Source organism: Caloenas nicobarica, chromosome 12 (genome assembly GCF_036013445.1).
Source record: "Caloenas nicobarica isolate bCalNic1 chromosome 12, bCalNic1.hap1, whole genome shotgun sequence".
NCBI lineage: Eukaryota > Metazoa > Chordata > Aves > Columbiformes > Columbidae > Caloenas > Caloenas nicobarica.
Genome location: NC_088256.1, coordinates 2,340,229 through 2,360,198, shown reverse-complemented (window position 1 = coordinate 2,360,198; position 19,970 = coordinate 2,340,229). Strand labels below are relative to the sequence as shown.

General features: G+C 46.9%; 2 protein-coding genes across 2 annotated transcripts; one reads left to right on the top strand and one right to left on the bottom strand.

Annotated features, from left to right (window-relative positions):
- Positions 1–523: 523 nt before the first annotated feature.
- On the bottom strand, positions 524–7,177 carry LOC135993555 (uncharacterized). The gene is made up of 7 exons (XM_065643496.1): positions 6,036–7,177; positions 5,346–5,445; positions 4,513–4,661; positions 4,228–4,340; positions 3,384–3,473; positions 2,366–2,488; positions 524–1,886 (listed from the first exon to the last, which is right to left on the bottom strand). The coding sequence occupies exons 1-7, from the start codon at positions 7,099–7,101 to the stop codon at positions 1,692–1,694; spliced, it is 1,836 nt and encodes a 611-aa protein (XP_065499568.1). The 5' UTR covers positions 7,102–7,177; the 3' UTR covers positions 524–1,691.
- A 6,469-nt stretch (positions 7,178–13,646) lies between these two features.
- LOC135993489 (glutamine amidotransferase-like class 1 domain-containing protein 3, mitochondrial) lies at positions 13,647–18,599 on the top strand. The gene is made up of 4 exons (XM_065643400.1): positions 13,647–13,784; positions 15,754–15,925; positions 16,370–16,571; positions 17,924–18,599. The coding sequence occupies exons 1-4, from the start codon at positions 13,677–13,679 to the stop codon at positions 18,114–18,116; spliced, it is 675 nt and encodes a 224-aa protein (XP_065499472.1). The 5' UTR covers positions 13,647–13,676; the 3' UTR covers positions 18,117–18,599.
- The last annotated feature ends 1,371 nt before the right edge of the window (positions 18,600–19,970 follow it).

Sequence of the window (19,970 nt, the reverse complement as noted above, 5' to 3'; positions counted from 1 at the left end):
ATTGTTTACAGCACAGGGCAGCAGCATCACTGGTATATTTAAACCAGGGCTGTTTTCCCACAGCAAAAAGCTTTGTGATACTTCAGCACCTCTCCAGATTAATGCTTCTCTACCACACAGCCTCAGATTTCAGTGTTTATGTTTGGTGGGGTTTGGTTTTTTGTTTGTTTGTTTTTTACTGGAAAGGGGCCAAATTCAGCCCTGGTGTTTGTAGCTCGTTAGCACTCCTCAGCAAGGGAGCTGGCATCAGGGGAGTGACCTTAGGAGTTATCTTCTCTTTCCCTCCTCTTCCCCACCCTGGAAAGTGATGCAATTTGATTTCCTTATAAGATCCTTCATGCAGGGCCAGGAAACCTCGCATGTTGAAGTCCATAACACTTTGACCCCCAAGGTTTTTTTCAGGTATCTGCCATAGATGGTACCCCAGTCCTGTGTGACATATGACTTCATTGAAAATATTTTATTGCTTTCTAAAAATCAGTTTTAATAAACTCCAAAGAGATACAGTAAGTAGACCAGCAGAATTATTTAACAAACTCAATTATTTGGCATTTTCTTTCTCTGCAGGAAGAGAGCCAGTTCTGTAAGAACAAGCTGAGAAGACCTGGTTATGCCATAGTTCATAGAGGTTGAGCTCCTCTGACTACACAGCATTTATGCTCAAGTTCCAGCAGAACTTCAGGTGAAATCAATGTATCAATTCACTGGTTTCAGCTGGAGTTTGATCAGCACCTTGCACCTGAGTCAGGTAAGAATAAGATCAACAGTTTTCATAGGCTAAAAAAGCCACTGACTGCACAGCCAGGCAGCTTTTGCCAAGGAAAACTCTTCACGTTGGTTTGAAACTTCTTTTCATGTCATCCCAGTTAGCAGCTACCACTCTGCGGTAAATCTGCACTCTGGAGGAAACGTACCATGAGATGTGTACAGTTATGCTACTGAGGCAAGAGACCGGCTTCTAGCACCCTAGCAGATGATTCTCCTGAAATTCATACTCTGCATAAGATAACATGGGAAGGGACAGTCCTTCATAACGCTCCAGCACTTCTAAGGAGATATTATTGGAGTCATCAAAACAGTACTTCCACCCTCACGTTTGACTGTGAAGCACAGAAAATGGCATCTTGGCCAATGGCATTTCTTTTTAGTGTTGGGTTCTGTGACGTCCCTTTTGAGAAGACACATCAGAATACAGACCCAGCTCTTGAGGGGCTTTGCCTCACCTCTTTTAGAAAGTCCACTGCATTCACCCGTGCAGTACCCGAACATATCTTCCACTCCCCTGTATCTTCCCTTCTCCCTCTTGCACTTCAAGTTTCATGCAAAGTTTATCCCTCGACATGTAATTATGAAACACTTCACGTTACCCTGTGTCCTAAACCATAGGTATTAACTCCCAGTGAAAGGAATAAAGCTCTGTTATTCTGGGGCCAGTCTGTCACTGATATAACACTTTCTTTGGTCACGTCTGATCTCTAGCAAAAGCTGTAAGTCTCCATAAGTGAAAATTTTACTTCTGGGTGACTGCAGTAAGTCAGCTCTGCACTGGGATGTTTTAGTAGGATCTATAGAAAGGTGAATAAGTCACCCCTGCAGCTGGGAAACCTCTCCCATTCCCCAGTTTGACCTCTATGTCATTTTCCAGCAAACAATTTCCCAGTGAGCACGAAACTGCTTGACCTGCACGGGAGTCAGAGGCGAGTGTGATTCTCAGGGCTGTGCTGGGGTGAGGGTGGTGGCACCGTCCGCTCCACGGCAGCTGTGCCCACCCCGTTGTGCGCGGCGTGGCTGTGATCCAGATGTTCCTCCTGGCCCTTTGTGCTGTAGGTGCCTCTGCTAGGAACCAAGGTGTGTTTCTTCTGCACCCGCTCCAGTATCTGCAGCACCTGGAATCAGTAAACAGTGAGTGGGATTTAGGGGTGGAAGCACTAATTTAATCTTCAGCTATTGAAGTAACGCCCTCTTCTCTTTTTGTCTATTTGTCTATCTACAAGCTATTTGTCTGGGCTCGGCCTTGGGATTGCACTAAGCATTTCTGTCTCCCCAGAGGTCTCTGGGACAGGCGTAGATAGCGAGCCTGCCCCATGGAGGTCCATGACCTTGGATCTCAGACCTGAATGGATCAGTCTCACCTCACACGTTCCCCAGCGCACAGCACAGAGAGGCGTGAGGGTGACCCGGAGGCAGGATGAGGATGCGGGTGACACAGAGCTCTGTTTTTCTGCTTTTTCACACCGCCCTGTGATAATTCCTCGTGCTGCCACAGATTCCTTCACCTCCTTACGGAACCAGGAAACCCCCAGTCTGACACCCGCTTAATGGAGATGGAGAAAGGGAGTAGAAATAAAATCAAGATTAATTTTACCTGAGACTTGGGGATGATACCGACTCGGAAGAATCCTATGTTTCCACTGTCAATTTTAGTGCAGTCCACAACGGTGGAGGCAATGTTCTCTGGAGAAGGCCCATCGCAGAGAACCGCATCCACCTGAAGAGAAACAGATGTTCACACCAAGTTCCCCTCAGGCACTTGTGAAAAGAGAAGGCAGTTTCCCTCTCCCAACAGCAGGTAATTATCCTCAAGGGCAACTCTGCTCCTTCCTACCCCGCTGTATTGACACTAATTAAGGGCTGAGTTTGGAATGAACAAACTTAGTAGAAGCAGAGAGAGAGAGTTCTATAGGGTGTAGGTGAGCAGTACAGCAAAGACAGGTTTACATCAGCCGAGGAGCTTTGAAGAAGTCCCATCCACAAAGCAAATGTGTAGGAAACCAGATTTCTGAGGAGTTACAGGTGGCAGATTTGTACCACGTTTTGTTTGAAACTGCCCTGTCACAAATACACAAAATGTAGTAATCTCGGGATTCAGCAGTGAAACCAAAGACAGCCATTTGAATGGCCATGACCATTGTACTTCCAGAACTTCTGAAAGTTCTGAAAGCCAGGAATATTTTAGAGCTTTGGCACCAGTTTTAGACCAGCTTCAGCTTTAGATGGGAATCCCCTATGTTCTGGCAGCTCAGTACCAGCTGGAGCCCTCGCACGTTCAGGCATCAGTGGTTTTATTGCTTGTAAGCAAAGAAGCATTTTTTTGTTGCTCATATCATTCTGTGTTGGAAGATAAACTCACTCACAGCGCCAAGCTGTTACTAAACTGTATAAAACAGAAGAATTTCGGTTTTCTGTCAAGTTCTGGATTTTACACTGTTATTTCACTATGACACCAATATGTGGAGCGTCCATGAGATTTTTTTTAAAGAGACACTTTCCGAGATTCTTGATATGATCTATTGATTTGCCTACTGGAAATGCAGTGGTTGCATTCTTCCATTCCTCCACCTTGTTGGACCAGCTGGAACAAAAAGAGCCAGAGCCCCAATTACCTTATTTCCCAGCTTGGCATATACTTGGTTGTGGTGTGTTGTGTCTGCCTCTCCTGTTGGGTTAGCTGACGTGACCACAATGGGGCCAACCTGGTGACAGAAAAATGGGAATGAAAGCTCTGAGCAGGTTTTGGTGTATAAAACAGATGACTTGAACTCTGAAGTTCACTCGTGTGTCTCTGACTCTAAAGAGTGTGACTCAGCCAGGTAGACACCTACTTTGTAGGCATCTACAGTCCCACCAAATCTGTATATGTGACTAGCGCCCTGCCGAACTGGGGTTTACAGATGATGATCGGGAAAGAACTTTTTGTTTTCCAGCAACAGCAATTGCCAAAGACCTACAATGCCTGTCCCAGAAGTGAACAGAGCATGCAGGGCATCATAGTTCCTCTGGTCGCACTCTGGACCTTCTAAAGTTATTCTGGCTTCAGATAAGCTTGTGCTTGCAACGTAAGTGTTCTCTGTAGGGAACCGGAATAAGTGTCTGTTAATTGCATCTTTTCTAGCTTTCTGACCTGATGGTTATTCCTTTTACCCTCTTTTCTGCAACAAAATCAGCTACCAGCTGCCTGCATACCCCACACCTTCTTAATATTTTTCTTGTGGGAGTTTCTCGTTTTAGCACTTTTCACTCCCCAAACCTGTCACTTTACTGAGGAAAGAAAAAAGGGAGGAGAGGTAACATGTCAAGAGGGCTGACAGAGAGCTCCAGCCTCTCACTACCCTCCAGCAGGCCAGAGGACCTGGGTCTGGTGACTGACACCGAGGCGGCTCCGTGGGCAGTGGAATGGCAAGGTCCGGTCACCAGTGCTGCTGGGACGAATGTGCTCTGGCCACTCACCAGGTCGATGAGGTGTGTGGTGACAGAGCAGTCAGGGATGCGGATGGCGATGCTCTGAGGGGTACCGACGTATTTAGCGGAGTCCTTCATTCCCAGGAAGTCCACCCATTCACCTGCACAAGGAAGAGTCACACGGCACTTGCGGATGTACCCTCAGCCTGAACACAATGATCTTACCAGAAATATCATCACGGAGCATGTGGCGTTGCAGGGATGCATGACTTAAAGTTGGAGTTTCAAAGCCAAAGCTCTCCATAGAGCTTGGAAGTAACAGAATTTCCTCACCTCGGGGAACCACCAAGCTAATGGGAGATGGCCAGGCAGCCTCCATGAAGTCCCAGAGGAGAGGAGTGAACAAATGCTTTGCAGGTTCCAGTTGCTTCAGGCTAGAAATCCAGAGTGACATGGGGCGATCCTGAGCCTGGCGCTTGGAGCTGGAAAGGAGGCAAGAAAAGTGACCCTGGAAGTAAGATTTGGATTTATTTTCAAGCTGAAAAGGAAATTGTATTGGTGAGGCTTAGAGTTAAGACAAAGTGTGCAGGCTCTGCCCCAGGTCACCAGTCTGTAGTAGAAGTAGGACTGTTCAACAGATTACCTGACAGGAAGGGACATTAATGACTATTCCCAACCAGGAATGTCTACTCCAAATCAAGGTTTTAGCTCCTTGCACAGTGATGGGTAAAAGTTCCAACTGCCCAAGTTCTGAGGACACCCCACCTATACAAGGGCTCCTGACTGCTTACAAAAGTACAGCTAGAGGCATTTGTTAAACACGAGAAGCGTTTTGGTTGTGACAATATATACCTACAAATATGTAATATAATCCCCTGACCCATTTGCCAGTTCTTTGGGTTTCCTTCTGATATCCGAGCTACCTGGCTCCATCACCTGCCAGGAGCCTTCAATATCCTCGAAGACAAATCCAGCTCAACTGTCTCCTTCCCTCATTCGGATCTTCTCCCCCAGGCTCATCACCTTGAGTTCTCATGAAGGCTGAGCTACGAGTCTCTTGGCTCTGGGTGGCTGCTATAGCCAGTGCTCAGCAGTAGCTATAAGTCCTATAGGCTTTTTAGACTAGCCAAGGAAGCCCTCGCTGGGGCAGCAAGACAAATACTTACTGGTGAGCTTTCTCCACAGCATCAGGCCGATTACAGGCTGCCACAAGCACATACACAGTATCTGTGGGGATGCCGCAAGTCCCTCCATTCTTCAGGATATCTGTTGGCATGTGAACAGGGCAGAACCCCTTGAGTGACTAGAAGTGAGGGGCTGTAATTCACGGAAGAGCTGTCACAGACAAAACAGCCAATTCGGTGCTCTCATCTCCTTTTCCCAATTAACAAAGCATTTCCTCTGACAGTGCATTTTCTAGCATCCATCCAAGAGGAGATCTGGCATTTAGGGGAGTTCTGGGACACGTTCATCAGGGCCAGAAGTCATTCAGCCCTGTGGAGAGAGCAAGCACCATGCATTTGCCCTGCTTTCTCTGCACAAAGCTTTCAGTGGTAGCCCCAGCCTGGAGGATTCATGTATTTAAGACTGGATGAGCGGCCAGGGGTATGATACAGGAGAGACAGAGGCAAATTCACTGCTAAACCCAGCTCCTATCAAGGAGTTGGTCTTATTTCCCCCATAGAGTATTTAGCTTCTAATGACTCTTGTAACTTGGCCCACTCCATCAAAGCATCCATCAATTATCATGGTTTCCACATCTGGATTGGAAAGATGTTATTTTAATAATGTTTTGCTACAAAACCTCCCAGAATTTACCCTCCACCCCCACATTACGCCCTACGCATTTCCCTTACCTGCAATTCTCTTGACCGAGGAAGCTTTCCTGGCAGGCAGGTGAAGGCACTTGGTCGTTCCTCCCCCCACACCACTCAGCTGCACAATGGGCCTACCCATTGGTAAGTAGGAACCCTCAAAGATGCTGTTGAAAAGGGCAGACAGGAAGCAGTAGAAGCTGACCAAACCAAAGATGAGAGAGGCAGCAATGTCATAGCCAGCTGGAAGAGCATGGACAGCATCCAGCAAGAAGCTGATAGCGATGAGCAAGAAAGTGAGGGAGTAAAAGAACCAGGCGATGTTTAGGAAGAGTGTGCAGAAGACAATGAAGACATTGAAGAGCATGAAAGCAATTATTCCTACCGCTGCATGGAAGCTTCTGGTAGTGCCATAGAGGCCACCATACCTCGTCAAGCCCCAGATGATCCACATGACAGCATAGAGAATGAAGGCACTGCTTTCCAGGGTTTTACCCCGGGCGAACGCCACTGAGCCACCTAGAAACTTAAGGATCCCACCAGCTACCACTACCCATGGAATTACAACCGTAGCAAGCGGAGCCTGTGGGTCCCCTGTCATTGTTATAGCAAAAGAAGCGAGGACACTGCATGCGTAGCCAAGCACTTCTGCATCTGCATACTTGGAATACCCCAGGTAGGGAGCGTGAAGGTCTGCCCCTTCACGAAGCTTCAGAAAACTGCTGCGAGCAAGGAGGGCCCTCACAGCACCCTTCCCTGTTGGGATCGTGGCACTTGCATTTGCATTGTACAGGTGAATTAGAGTCATCAAGGCTGAGGCCACAAAGATGGACACATCCACGCCTTGGGGTCCACCTTCAAAAAATCCCTTGGGACTGCAAGCTAATGCAATGCAGTAGGCCACATAAAACAGCAAATACAGGCCATCCACTGGGCTCTTAAGAGTGAGAAAAAGAGCCAAGACAACAAAAAGAATTGAGAAAACCACCAGGAATGGAGTATGGAAAGATGGCTCCTCTGATTGCCAGATTGGGTACAGAAGGCAATAACCTCCAGCAAATTTCAGGATAGAAGTGAAACCAAAGAATGTAGCCATTAGGACATCCATGGCACGGTATGATAAAATGCAGATGCCAATCTGGTAGATCCCGGCTGCCCATAGCCAGGGCACTTGACCGATAAATAGTTTGCCAGTGACGCCCAGGAGCCTACAGCCAAAGACACCGGCAGACAGCATGTTCAGGACCAGAGCGGTGACTGCAAAACGATTCACGCTGCCACTGGTGGATTTGATCTGATCATGAGTCTTTTTCTTGGCCAGATCGGTGCCCGGGAGGGTAATTTTCTCTTTGGTTAGGAAATAGAGAATCCTTCCCAGGGCAAAATAACCACCAACCAAGCAGACAATCATATAATTGCAAGCCACAGCGGAGGAACCGAAAGCTGTGCTATAATGCATGGCAACTTCATGAGCACTGGCAAGTGAGACAGCAGAAGCAATCATAGCTAGGATGACCTCTCTGCAAAGGAAGCCCACCACTGCGATAATGAGTAGTGCCAAAGTAAACGTGACCAGGCCAGGCACCAAAGCATTGCGGAAATCACCAGTGTCGTTCAAAACTCCTTGCCCTCCCAGGATGAAGACCACTCCATAGCCGCACCAGAACACTGAGATGGTCAGGCAGAGAGACAAGAACAGAGAGGCATTTCTCAGGCTTCTTCGAATTCCTGTGAAACAAAGGACAACAGAGACAGAACTGTGGTTTCAAGACAAAAGGTTATGCAAAGCGGTAGTTAGGACCTGGTTAGGACCCATGTGCTATAGGGACACGGTATGTTGGAAGCACAATCACTATGCTAGCATGGAGCTGCACAGGTCCTGCACGATGCTAGACAGAGCTATTATACCACAAGTTTGGGTAGGTCTGCACCATGCCCTGTCACTTTGTGTAGACACAACCATAAAGACTCCATCAACACGACATTTTGTGTTCATCAGAGCACCTGACGTGAACTCAAAGTCCTTGAGTTCCTTCGAGTCAGTACTGTACCAGGCCTTGCGCACTGTCTGCCCTAATGAAGTCAAGGTTCAGCAAGCCATTGTCTTCTCTTCCTCATGATGCCGACAAGACTCAATAACAAGACCATAATACCTTAATGCAAATCAAGTCTAAACATTTCTTTTGTTGAGGTTGCCTGTGTGTCGTACAACCTGTTGGATCCCATAAATAATTGGGCCTTCTCAGGAACTGCAAAACTCACTCCTTCTCAGGCACTATCCTGTTCGGTATCCCGATCTCCGAAATGACAAACCCTTGATTTAGAATACTTCAAGTTGAATGCAACCCCTTTACTACCCCCAAACAATAACATGAAGTACCTTATTTTTACTGCTATGCTTTCTCACCTCACGATGTGAGGATACTGGTCAGCACGGGTAGACCTGAAAGCTTCCTTCCAAGGTGGAGCTTTGTAATGGATCTACGCTTCATTTCTTCCTCAAGCTGATACAGCCTCGTGAGCCAGACTCAAGTTGGGAAGGGAAGCAAGAGCTCTGCTGAATGAGTCCCCAAGCTACCGAGGACTGTAATCACACAAATACAGATCTCTTGGGATAAGGGAGCACAGAAATTCCTGCCTTCGGTAGGAGGCTGTTGATTCCCATCAACTGTGAAACAACACCTGCCCAGTGGTCCATTCCCTATGGTCCCATCAATACAGCTGCTTCTGAGCACTTTCTGCTAATGCTGGATGCCACCAATGCCTGGCAGAAGAGGTGCACCTATGTTTTATGGGTTAAAACATGTAGTGTCTTTCCCAAACTACTTTGTAGGGGAAAAAATACCAGCATCAAACCATATGTTTTCATGTCCTCATCACTCTGAATTAAAAAGGAGAAATAACTCAGCATTCATTCTAAAAAGTGTGGACTTTGTTATAGCCAGATAAGTAGATCTCTTGGCATTTACACATCAACATGCCATTTTAATCCGTGGATGTGTAAAGTACTCTCAGAAAGCCTGGGAATCATTTTTAGAGAAATCATGTATTCATTCTGTTAAAACTCTCAGAGGTCCTGGTAAAGCATTTGTTCACGGATTTCTTCAGTTGCCTATATAGGAAAAAATTGCTGTGCTGACACACTCCTCTAAGAGAATGGATTAATGGTCTGGCAAAGCTGCCATGGCTTGGATAAACCTGTTGGCAAAGCAGACCAAGTACAGGCAAAGCTATAGAAGGGGGAGGCCCTGAAGCTGGTCACCCTCTGAGACTTACCTGCATATGCCAAAATAGATGATAAAATCAACAGCAGGACTCCTAGAGCTGTGCTGGGGATCAGAGGGGCTGCTCTGGTTAACTCGTAGAAATGCACTGCCAGCAAGAGCGATCCTGTGTGGAAAAAAAAAATAAATAAAGAGCTTGTAAAGTTTGACCAAAAAACCAGAAGAGGACCAGAGTGGCAAGAGCAGGGAACAGAGAAAAAATAACAGTACAAGATCTACAAATAACGAAATCTAAGGAACTGGGGGGATGTGTTGTAACTTGATTTGTGTCCAAGGTCTCAACTCTTTCTGGGTGCTTAGTTTTAACAAACTTGAACTTAATCATGTTTGAAAATGCTCCCCCCTTGTCCAATAAAGGTAAAAATCAGCTCTCCGATTCCAATTACACAAAAAGCAGACAGACACACACACTCTACGTATGATCACATAAGCCTTGTGCTTACAGAAAACTAGCCTAAAAATGGAAAGGGGCAGCACTCAGAAAGATGAAACATGAAGAAGAGCAAAGGAAAGGGAGTGAACACAGAAAAGAGAGCTGCAGGGAAAACAGCTAGGAAAGGAAAAGAGAGGGAAGTGCATCCAAATAAAGATCATTTATGAAAATGACTATCAAAAAGTTTTGATTTGCTTCCCACCCAGGATGGATCAAGTACGAAAAGTTCAGGCCACTGCTTTAAAGCCAAGGCAAATATTTTGTTGGCTGCTAAAACAGGCACAGGGATCTCTGGATCTAAAAGCTTTACCCAGGCAGAGAAGATTCAGAATAAACAGACTCCTGAGCCCCCTTTGCGAAGGGGGCTGTCCGTGGCAGCTAGTCCCAACCCCATCGTCCCATGCCAAGAAACTCCATCCCTACCTGCGGAAATGCCCAGGAGCCCTATGGAGCAATGCAGTGACTCAGCTTTCCTGTCTGCCATCGCGGAGCCCGCCGAAGCCCCGGCTGCAGCTGAAATGCTGCCTCTCTTTCCTCCTAGCTCTTTATAACCAAAGCAACTCCACTGGCCTGCGTTCCTCCCTGCTCTCCACCCCTTTTCCCTACAAACATCTCCTGTTAGTGTTCCTTTCTGCATGCGGGAGGAAATGCAAACGAGCTCCTCGCTGCAATAAATTTCAGTCTGTGAGTCAGCGTGGGCTGCTGGTAGCTCCCTCCAGGGGCCTGTTAATTTTACTGTTGATTAACCCTTGTTAAAAAAGACACTTGACAAATAACGCAGAGGGTTTATTACTATTGCTGCCTTTTTGCTACTGCCAGCGAGGAAATTACACCAGTTAAAATTAAGGCTTTTTAAATAATCCACCTTGCTGGAGCAAACAAGCACTTTGCAAGCCCAGGAGCTCCTTGGGGACCAGTTATTTCTCCTCACACTGGCCATGGTCCTGCTGTTTGTCCCTGTCACAGCTATGAATGCCTGGCACCGCTGTCCTGTGCTGGGCAAGCCCAGCGCACATTCGGTGTCATTCCCTTAAAGGTGACTTCTGTCCATGTGTCACACATCTATCCAACCCAGCCTCTCCGCGCACACACACGGGGAACTCCTCCAAGGTGGTTTTCATGAGCGAGGTGTCAATGCAGACATGCGGTCTGGAGACCATCAGCGTGAGGATAAGTCTAGAGGAGCCTTGTTGGCTTCCCAGGAGATCTGTGCAGGCGGTGAGTGAACATCAGTCAGTGTCGTGATCGCTGGTATATCCCAAAGGTGACACGAAGGACCTATTCACAGATGCCTGCTGCTTCCCATGGAGATATGCGATCAGGTCATAAAGGTCTTTGGCAACAGAGGAGAGGCTGCAGAAAGCAGTGGACACTGGCTTTGGGATCATGTTGGGTTGCACATCAAGTAGGAATTAGGTGGAGAACTGTTCTGTGAGAGCTAACAGAGCTTTGATGGAAAACAGGGGCAACACCTGCCTGCACTTATGTACATGGTTTCGTTTCTGTGCAACGGACCAGTGTAGGGCCTGTTCCCATGAAGGACTCGGCTCCTGTTCCCATCAGACTCAGCCAAAGCAAATTTCACTCCCACTATCTTGACAAAAGATGCAGAACGGTGTAGAGTTTCACACTATTATTACTGGGCTGGGCAAGGATGACTCTGCAGAGGCCCTACAGCAGCAATCTGTGATGTTCCTCTTGGCAGATACTTCTCTATGTTCTCCCATAAGTCACACTCCACAGCCAAAGCTGGAGGACAGAAAAGTTGTTGGAAATAGGAATTAGAGCTGCACAGACTGGAGCTCAAAGACAGGCCAGCAGGATCATCCAAGCGGCATTAGATCTGTAGCAGCATCCAGAATAACCCCGGACTGTCAGCATCCAGAGATAATGACAGAATCACAGAATGTCCCGAGTTGGAAGGGACCCACAAGGGTCATCGAGTCCAGCTCCTGTCCCTGCACAGGACACCCCACAGTTCACACCGTGTGTCTGAGGACATTGTCCAGTCTCTTCTTGAACACTGTCAGGTTGGGGCCGTGACACCTCCCTGGGGAGCTTGTTCCAGTGTCCAGCACCTCTGGGGGAAGAACCTTTTCCTCATGTCCAACTGACCCTCCCCTGGCTCCCAAACTTACCTGGTTTCTTCAGTGCTTTGGAGGACAGTTATCTTTAACTGTGTTCACCCTCCAAGAAGAGCTTCGAGGCAACAAGGTTCCTTCACGTTCATCTTTACTAGAATATTAATGCAGATTAAAGCAAGGTGTTAATATGAAAGCCCAGTGTCTCTATCATAATTGTGTGCAGACATTCCCACACAGAATGGAATAACTCAGCTGAAAAGTATTATTTATCAAGAGTATGTTTATTGCAGATAGATCTCTAGGTTCAATATGTCTATCGAGATAGATCTTATTACATGAGGAATTACATCGGAACAAGTCCGGTTTGTCCGGTTACATCTAAGCAATTATACCAGTGAGGGGAACCGGCTCAGTCAGTTTGCAACAGGCAGAGCTAAATGATGTGGTTTGCAGCAAGCAGTAAATTTGTTTAAATTATCAGCCTCTGGCTATCTTTGTTCCATCATTAATGGGACTGCTCTCTAACCAGCTGGAGGAGGAAGAAATTATCTGTTCAAGTTGCAGCATGATTCAGCTATTTTTTCAGGCAAGAGGAAATAAAACATTTCTAACCCACGGTTAGAATACTGTAGATACCAAAACAAGCAGCAGTGAAAAGGCTTTGAGTGTTTTCCAAACCTGTCTCGCAGTTTAATTCCTGGTCTGGACAATAAAAGCAACTGAAAGGAAAAGCCTGTATTAGATTAGCTGTACTGCAAGTCCTTTCTCACTTGACTTTTTTCCTGCTTGTATAGGTAGTAGCTGGGAGTATGTGGTGCCTGATACCACTAGTTTTAAGAGATGCACACAATAAATGAAATCACATGCATTAGCAAGGAGTATCTTCCTCAGGCCTGCTATGACTAATGAACCTGACAAAACACTATTTCATTATACACAAGACGTACTCCTAGCCTCTTCCAAACACGACAGACACTCAAGGAAAATCTTTTTACAAATAACCTGAAAAACATTCTTCAGCCATGTCGCGTGAAGTTTTTCGTTCGCTGAAGAATGGCAAGACAACCTGAACAGGCCACAGTTATTTCAACAGTTGAAATATAATAGAGAGGCACATAATCATCTCAGGTGTGAGCATTTCAAGGACAAGGAAGAACAAATCTCTGCATGAACAAAGGACTTTTCCCATCACATGCTGAGAATCTTGCTGCCATGTGCCCCTACAGGGGTCAAGTCTCTGCCAGTTCCTGGTACCGCTTTCCCAGCAAAAGGTGCTGTTGATGAAGAATCGAGTAATTAATTTCTTATCGCATGACCCAAAGACCAGGAAACCACTACAAGTGAGTGGAGTGCAAAACATCTGCTCTTGAGAGATGGGATATGAGGATAGGAACGTTTAAGGTCAGAAAGGGAAATCTTGGTGTTAAAGACTGAGGCTGCCTAAGCAGTGTAGGGTTTAAAAAATGGGGCATGGAGAGGCATGCATTGGCTTGAATACTTGCTCTGGGCAGGCTCCCTTTGATACCACCTTATGTGCAAAGCGTTCGGTACTTTAGTCTGAAATAGAATGGAAAATCGACAGCTGAGAAGGAAAAACACAGCTGCTCTGTTGAATAGGTCGTGTCAGCTGGGGATGCTTTGGAGACAACGTTCTGAGAAGAAGATCTGCAAGGGAGCAGTCAGTTGAGGAAACAAATAATATTTACATACCCTGCCTGTGGCACTGGAAATAAAACCCTCTTGCCAGTAAGAAATTCAGCCCAACCCTCCTGGCCCCACCTGCTCCTGGGGGAGGGATCGTGCTATAAAAGACTCCCGGCCATGAACAGAGCTGCACAGCTGCTGGGGCTCTCCGGGGAATCCTCCTGCTCTGGCTGGGACCATGGGAAAGAGAGTGGCCGTGGTGCTGGCTGGCTGCGGGGTGTACGACGGCAGCGAGATCCACGAGTCTTCGGCTGTGCTGGTGCATCTCAGCAGGGAGGGGGCACAGGTAAGAGGCGCCTGGCCGGCTCCTGCCCCATCTCTGCCTCCTTTTGTCCCGCTCTGCTTCTCAATCTCTTTCTCTTGCAGAAGGTACTTGCGTCTAAGGAGCTTTGCGGCTCGCTGGACAAATCATAAGCTCCCCGTTGCTGCTAGAGTAATTGCGAAGCCAAAGGAAACGGCAAGCGCAGGAGCTGCTGCAGCAAGCGTGAGCTCCCCGCTCTCTGCTTCGCTCTCACGCTTCGCTGTACGAGAGGATTGGCTTGGTGCTCCGTGTTCAGTGTATGCAAGCTCTGAAACAAACTTTCCTAAATGCATTCTCTATTCTTTTTGGCTTGCACGCCCTCTCTTCCACTTTGGTATTTCTGTTTTAAAAGGCTACTGTTGTTTTTGGCTGGTTGATATTCATCTTTTTAAAACTCTGAAGATTAGAACTGAAAACAGACAAGCTCTTGTGAGTCAAACTTGAAAAGGGCTAAAAGAGGCGACCGTCCAGCCGCCGCTCTAATATGCCATTAGTCACGACAGCCACTCTGTGAGAGTGGGAGAGGAGGGAGAGAATTTCTCTATTAAAGACTAAGGCACAGTGGGATGTACATGCGCTGCAGAGCCATCCCACCCAATTCCAAAGCCTTCTAAGTGTGTATTCTCTGTGTGGCTTAAAGGTGAGACTTGTCCAAACCTTTTCTCCACGAAGTGTAATTTTGCCTCATCTTCCCGGAGCTGCTGCAGACACTTCCCTCCGCCATACCCTGCACAGGCAGGCTCAGGGCATCCTCCTGCACCCATCCCTTGGCCAGCAGGGACCTCTAGTGGGGGACACTCAGGCCTTAGTTCAACCTCCTTTTCTTTTTCAGTCATGCATGCCTCGGGAAACAAAGAGTAGCATAGCATAGAATATTTCGGTTGGAAGGGACCTACAACGACCATCCAGCCCAGCTGCATGACCACTTCAGGGCTGCACAAAAGTTAAAGCATGTTACTAAGGGCATTGTCCAGATGCCTCTTAAACACCGACAGGCTTGGGGCATCGACCACCTCTCTAGGAAGCCTGTTCCAGTGTCTGACCACACTCTCGGTAAAGAAATGCTTCCTAATGTCCCGTCTAAATCTCCCCTGGTGCAGCTTTGAACCATTCCCACATGTCCTGTCCCTGGATCCGGGGAGCTCTGCACCTCCCTCTCCACATCTCCTCCTCAGGAAGCTGCAGAGAGCCCTGAGGTCACCCTCCTAGGAAAACAGTGGCTGGGAAAAGAAAATCGCAGCCCTGTCTTTGAGGGAGGCGTGTGGTTTGAGAGCAGCTTGCTGGGCGGGCAGCGGCCGTAGGGGATGACGGGCTTTGTGGGGGCAGCTGGGGGGAGCTGCCCCGGTGATGGTGATTGATTGCTTGGGATGCAGAAATGGCTTCACAAATGGCTCTTGGGACACTTAATTTTCCTAGGAAGGAAAGGAATCACTGCTCCCTCTCCAGAACTTCAGGCACCAAAACAAGCTTTCGCTAACAACACTCTCATTCCTTTAAGGTCAGGGTAAATGTTCCTGTGTAGAAGCTACAAAAGACTTTTCCTTCCTTCCTTCCTTCCTTCCTCTCTCTCTTTCTCTCTCTCTTTCTTTCTCTCTTTCTTTCTCTCTTTCTTTCTCTATTTCTCTCTCTCTCTTTCTTTCTTTCTCTTTCTTTCTCTCTCTTTCTTTCTCTCTCTCTTTTTCTTTCTCTCTCTCTCTTCCTCTCTTTCTTTTTCTTTCTGTCTCTCCCTTCCTTCCTTCCTCCCTTCCTCCCTTCCCTCTTTCTCTCTTCTCTTCCCTTTCACCTCCCTACGACTATAACCTTACTGACACCACTATCAGACACAGGCGAGCCTGAAGGTCACTGCATTCACCAGCAAAGCTCTTTCCTAACAAAGTAACTCCAGCATTTTCATTCACTACCTATGATCTTTAACATGCCTGAAGGATGACAGAACTTTTCCCCCTCTCCCCAGGCAGAGGTTTACGCTCCTGATGTTGACCAGATGCACGTGGTGGACCACGTGAAAGGACAGCCAGCTCCGGAGAAGCGCAACGTGCTAGTTGAAAGTGCCAGAATAGCCCGAGGCAACATCAAGGATCTAGTCAAGCTGGATGTCAAGGAGCTGGATGCCCTGATCATCCCAGGTGGGAAGAGATTGGGACAGAGTGGGGGTGACTCAAAAGCAGAAAGCTTGGTCAGCCTGGCAATTCCTCTTTAGTGAAGGTCTGACCGTGTGATTTCAGTGGAGATGGATTAGCCCTGGGGCAAGGATTAAGAGACAAGTGAAAACTTGTCAGCATGTTGCACCAGAATTCAGAAAATAACTCATGGGTGGAACACAACACCCAGCAGAACATTGACACCACTCTGCTTCACTTCTGTATGGAGGTGAGAAAGGGGCTTTGGTGTCTCATCTCCTGGCAGTCAGCTCACAAAGGTTCAGCTTGTCTGGTTTTAATTATTTTATCAACACTGGACAAATGCTGCCATCCACCAAATCCACTTGAGCATTCTACCAAGTAATACCTAAAAAAACATCCTGTCCTGGAGTACTGGTCTTCTACTCTAATCTGTTTCTATTTTCTCAGGTGGCTTTGGAGTGGCTAAAAACCTGAGTACTTGGGCCACCCAAGGCAAGAACTGCACCATCTCCAAAGAGGTGGAGGATGTCCTGAAGGCATTCCACGCTGCCAAAAAGCCCATTGGCCTCTGCTGCATCTCCCCAGTGCTGGCAGCCAAAATCTTCCCAGGCTGCGAGCTGACCGTGGGTCACGACACGGAGTGTGAGAAGTGAGTAACCTTGGAGTGCTGCTAGGAAAGCACACCGTGAACATCGCGGAATCAGCAATGCCTCCCCAATGTACATAGCGCCCTGTCTCAACTGCCCTGCCCGGATATCTGAAGTCTTGAGATGAGCTGGACGTTATTTCTGACAATGAATGATCCACATCATGCATTTAGTAAATTCACCTTAGCTGATAAATTAAATAATCAGTGTTTTCGATGTACCCCTTGTCAGTTACATATTCCACTGAGTATGTCTTGTGTTAAAATTAGAAACTGGATTTTACTTTTCACAGTTTCCTGTAATGGGGATATTTTACCATATGGGGGCACAAGAGACTGCAAGAATCACAAAGGAATAAATCAGATTTTGAGTCAGGAAGACATTCAGATATCTGGAGAGGAGGAGAATCTGTCCTTCCCTTACTCAAGAGCGGAGGGAGGACACTGAGGGGTCAGTGGTGCAAACAGGAGCAGCAGGTGCTCGTTTCCTTCCATCACCAGGCAAAACCCATCCTGCCATCACACTCCTGCCGCAGACAGACGCTGCTTCAGATACCAACTCAGGAGTGAAGCACTTAGTCACTGGGGCCTTTGGAAGAATTAACAGTTAAAAGTTGAAACTCTTCTAGCACCCAGAAGAATTGTTTTGTTATTCGTCAGCAGATCAGAGGGTGTGCTGTACCAGCAGATTTGTTGGCGTTTTTGTATACTTCTGATAGCTTAAAATAAGACACTTTATTTTAAATATAATTCTATATTTGCATCCCCAATGCATGTAGCACCCTGTCTCATGCACCTCTTGGTCCCAGGGCAGGAAAGACGCCAGATCACTGCCTCCTGAAGTTAAGCAGAACCCAGGTAGGAACAGGACCATTGCACAAGACTTGGTAGTGTTAGGAGAGGGAGGGAGTTAAACTGTCCTTAATGATATAGGAAAGCCCTGACTGAATTCTCCCAATGGCAGGGAAAGAAATAGGATGGCTTTTGCTAGGAAGGACTAGGAAGTAATGTCACTTGTAGGAAGCTGGAGAAAAAAAACCAAACCAAACCAAACCAAAAACTAAATACAAAGTCTGGAGTGCGCGGAGTTAAGCATTGGAACATCTATAGTGGAACATCAAGGTCTTATTTTGGCTTTACTTCAGATTTTTAACTCACTGTGATCTAAAGGTCTTCCTGGTTCTATAGTCCTGCAGAAACTCCTCTGACAGGAAAGGATTTGGATCCTATTGAGTAGGTGTTCTGCAGGGACCACCCACCTCTCTGTAATCAACAGACTCCTCTCTAGGTCTTCGTCAAATCGCTGTATAATGACATCTTCCCCACATAGGGTTTATTCTCTTCTCTTCTTGTAGATGGCCTTACGCAAAGACTGCTGAGACCATGAAGGAACTTGGCTGCAAGCACGTGAACAAACACGTCACTGAAATTCATGTGGATGTGAAGAACAAGCTGGTGACCACCAGCGCCTTCATGTGCAACGCCCCCATTCATGAAATCTATGATGGCATTGGAAAAATGGTCAAAGAAGTGGTCAGACTCGCTTGAATGCCACAAAGCCACAGAACCCATCTCCTCGGAAGCGCGTGCACTGAGCCTCCGATAACGTTCTTCTCCTTTCATACCCGCGTGTCACCAGACAAACTGCGACCTGAATGGAGTTGTTTCCCCCCACCAGCCCACTGGTGGCTGCTGGGGAGGGGGAACTCTGGAGCAATGGAGCGTTGTCACGTTCTGCAGAGGACACACCACTTACTGACAGCAAACTGGCAGTAACTGGAGTGTGCAGACACCAGCTTTCCTTGGGGCTCAAACACAGCTGCTGTCTTTGGTTCCAAGTGGCTGAAGAGCTGCCCAGGTCACCTCAGCCATGGCTGGGCTGACCTGATATGGGCACATCATGTGCCAACAGGATTTAGTCCTTTTCTGAGATTCCTTACGCATCCGTCTTTGCCCGTATTTCAAAGCTCCCCACATACCTGCACCTCACAGAACAGATGAATTGGTGGCTAAAGGAAGGAATATGGTTCTGCTGCTGAATAAAACTTGAAACTTTTTAACTGGGCTGAATTCTGCTTTCTTTTTTCACTTTTTACTCAGGTTTAGGACATGCTTTTAGAGCTACTGGTTGGCCAACACATAGGGAAAATGATACAGAAAGAAGTTACCAGCAACAAACCCCACTTGTTTAGCTAGGATTTGTCAGAACCCAGACTTGGGCATGAATACAACATGGGTGAAAGCAGAATCAAACCCATGTTAGCATCCAGGTCTAGTGGGAAGAGGTTAAATTCTTCCCTTGTATTAACTGAAGACCTGCTATGATAGCACAGAGTATTTTAGGAGCAGCCTTTCGTACTGCTCCTAGGCAGAAAAAGTCCAGGGCGAGGTGCAGCATCCCAGAGAAAGTGCCGCAATGTTCATTCGCTAGGACAATTCCTTGAAATAACCATTCTTCATGACAGCAGGGTTGTTGGCACAGGTTGGTAAGGCCAGAGGAAACCATTTGTTCAGGTAATCCCGCTGCTCTGTAGGAGCTGTGAAGAGCACAGGGACTTATATCAGGCCGAGGCCGCCTGAGAGGGTTCATTCTTGGCCTGAAGATGCTGCCGTGGCATTTGACGGCTCATTCTCACTGTTAACCAACGTCATTCAAGATAAGCCACGCTTTATTTCTCTCCTGTAGTTGAAGAACTCACTTTCAGAACAAGTCCACAGGAAACCAGGCCTCAGAGCTGCACGGTTTTCTCCCATACTGTTACTTCTGAAGGGGAATCCACAGCTTAAGCTGTTCATTACCTTAGGGCAAGTAATTGTTCCTAAGCCCTTGAACTCTTGTCTATTGCACAATGCGGGACTTCAGGAACGGTACAGAAGTTTCTGCATTAAGTGCTGACTTTTGAGAGTTATACAGGATTTTCTGTGATTAAGATTGTTTTGACTCACTTATCAGATAGGCTGAAAAGAATGTAGAATCATGGAACCACAGAAAGGTTTGGGTTGAAAGGACCTCCCCTTGTCCTGTCATAACAGGCCCTGCTAAAAAGTCTGTCCCCATCTTTCTTGTCGGCCCCCAAGTACTAAAAGGAAAAAATAATGTCTTTATTACGTAAATATTTATTTTAATAACAGCAGTAATAATAGTCTTTATTATGTAAATACAATAGGGAGAATTCCAGGGACTGACCAAAGAATTTGAGTTAATCTCTGACTTTGCATCCAACTCACACAGACACAAGCTGGTAACAACACTGTTTGCTGGGATGTGGAAAACAACTTCCACTAGTGGAGCAGAAAAATCAGACTTAAAGATGAAACATTAGCAATATTTTGGTGGTTTTGACACCCAAGGAAGGCAACATACAAGAAATAAGAAAGCTGAACAAAATGACATAGTAACTA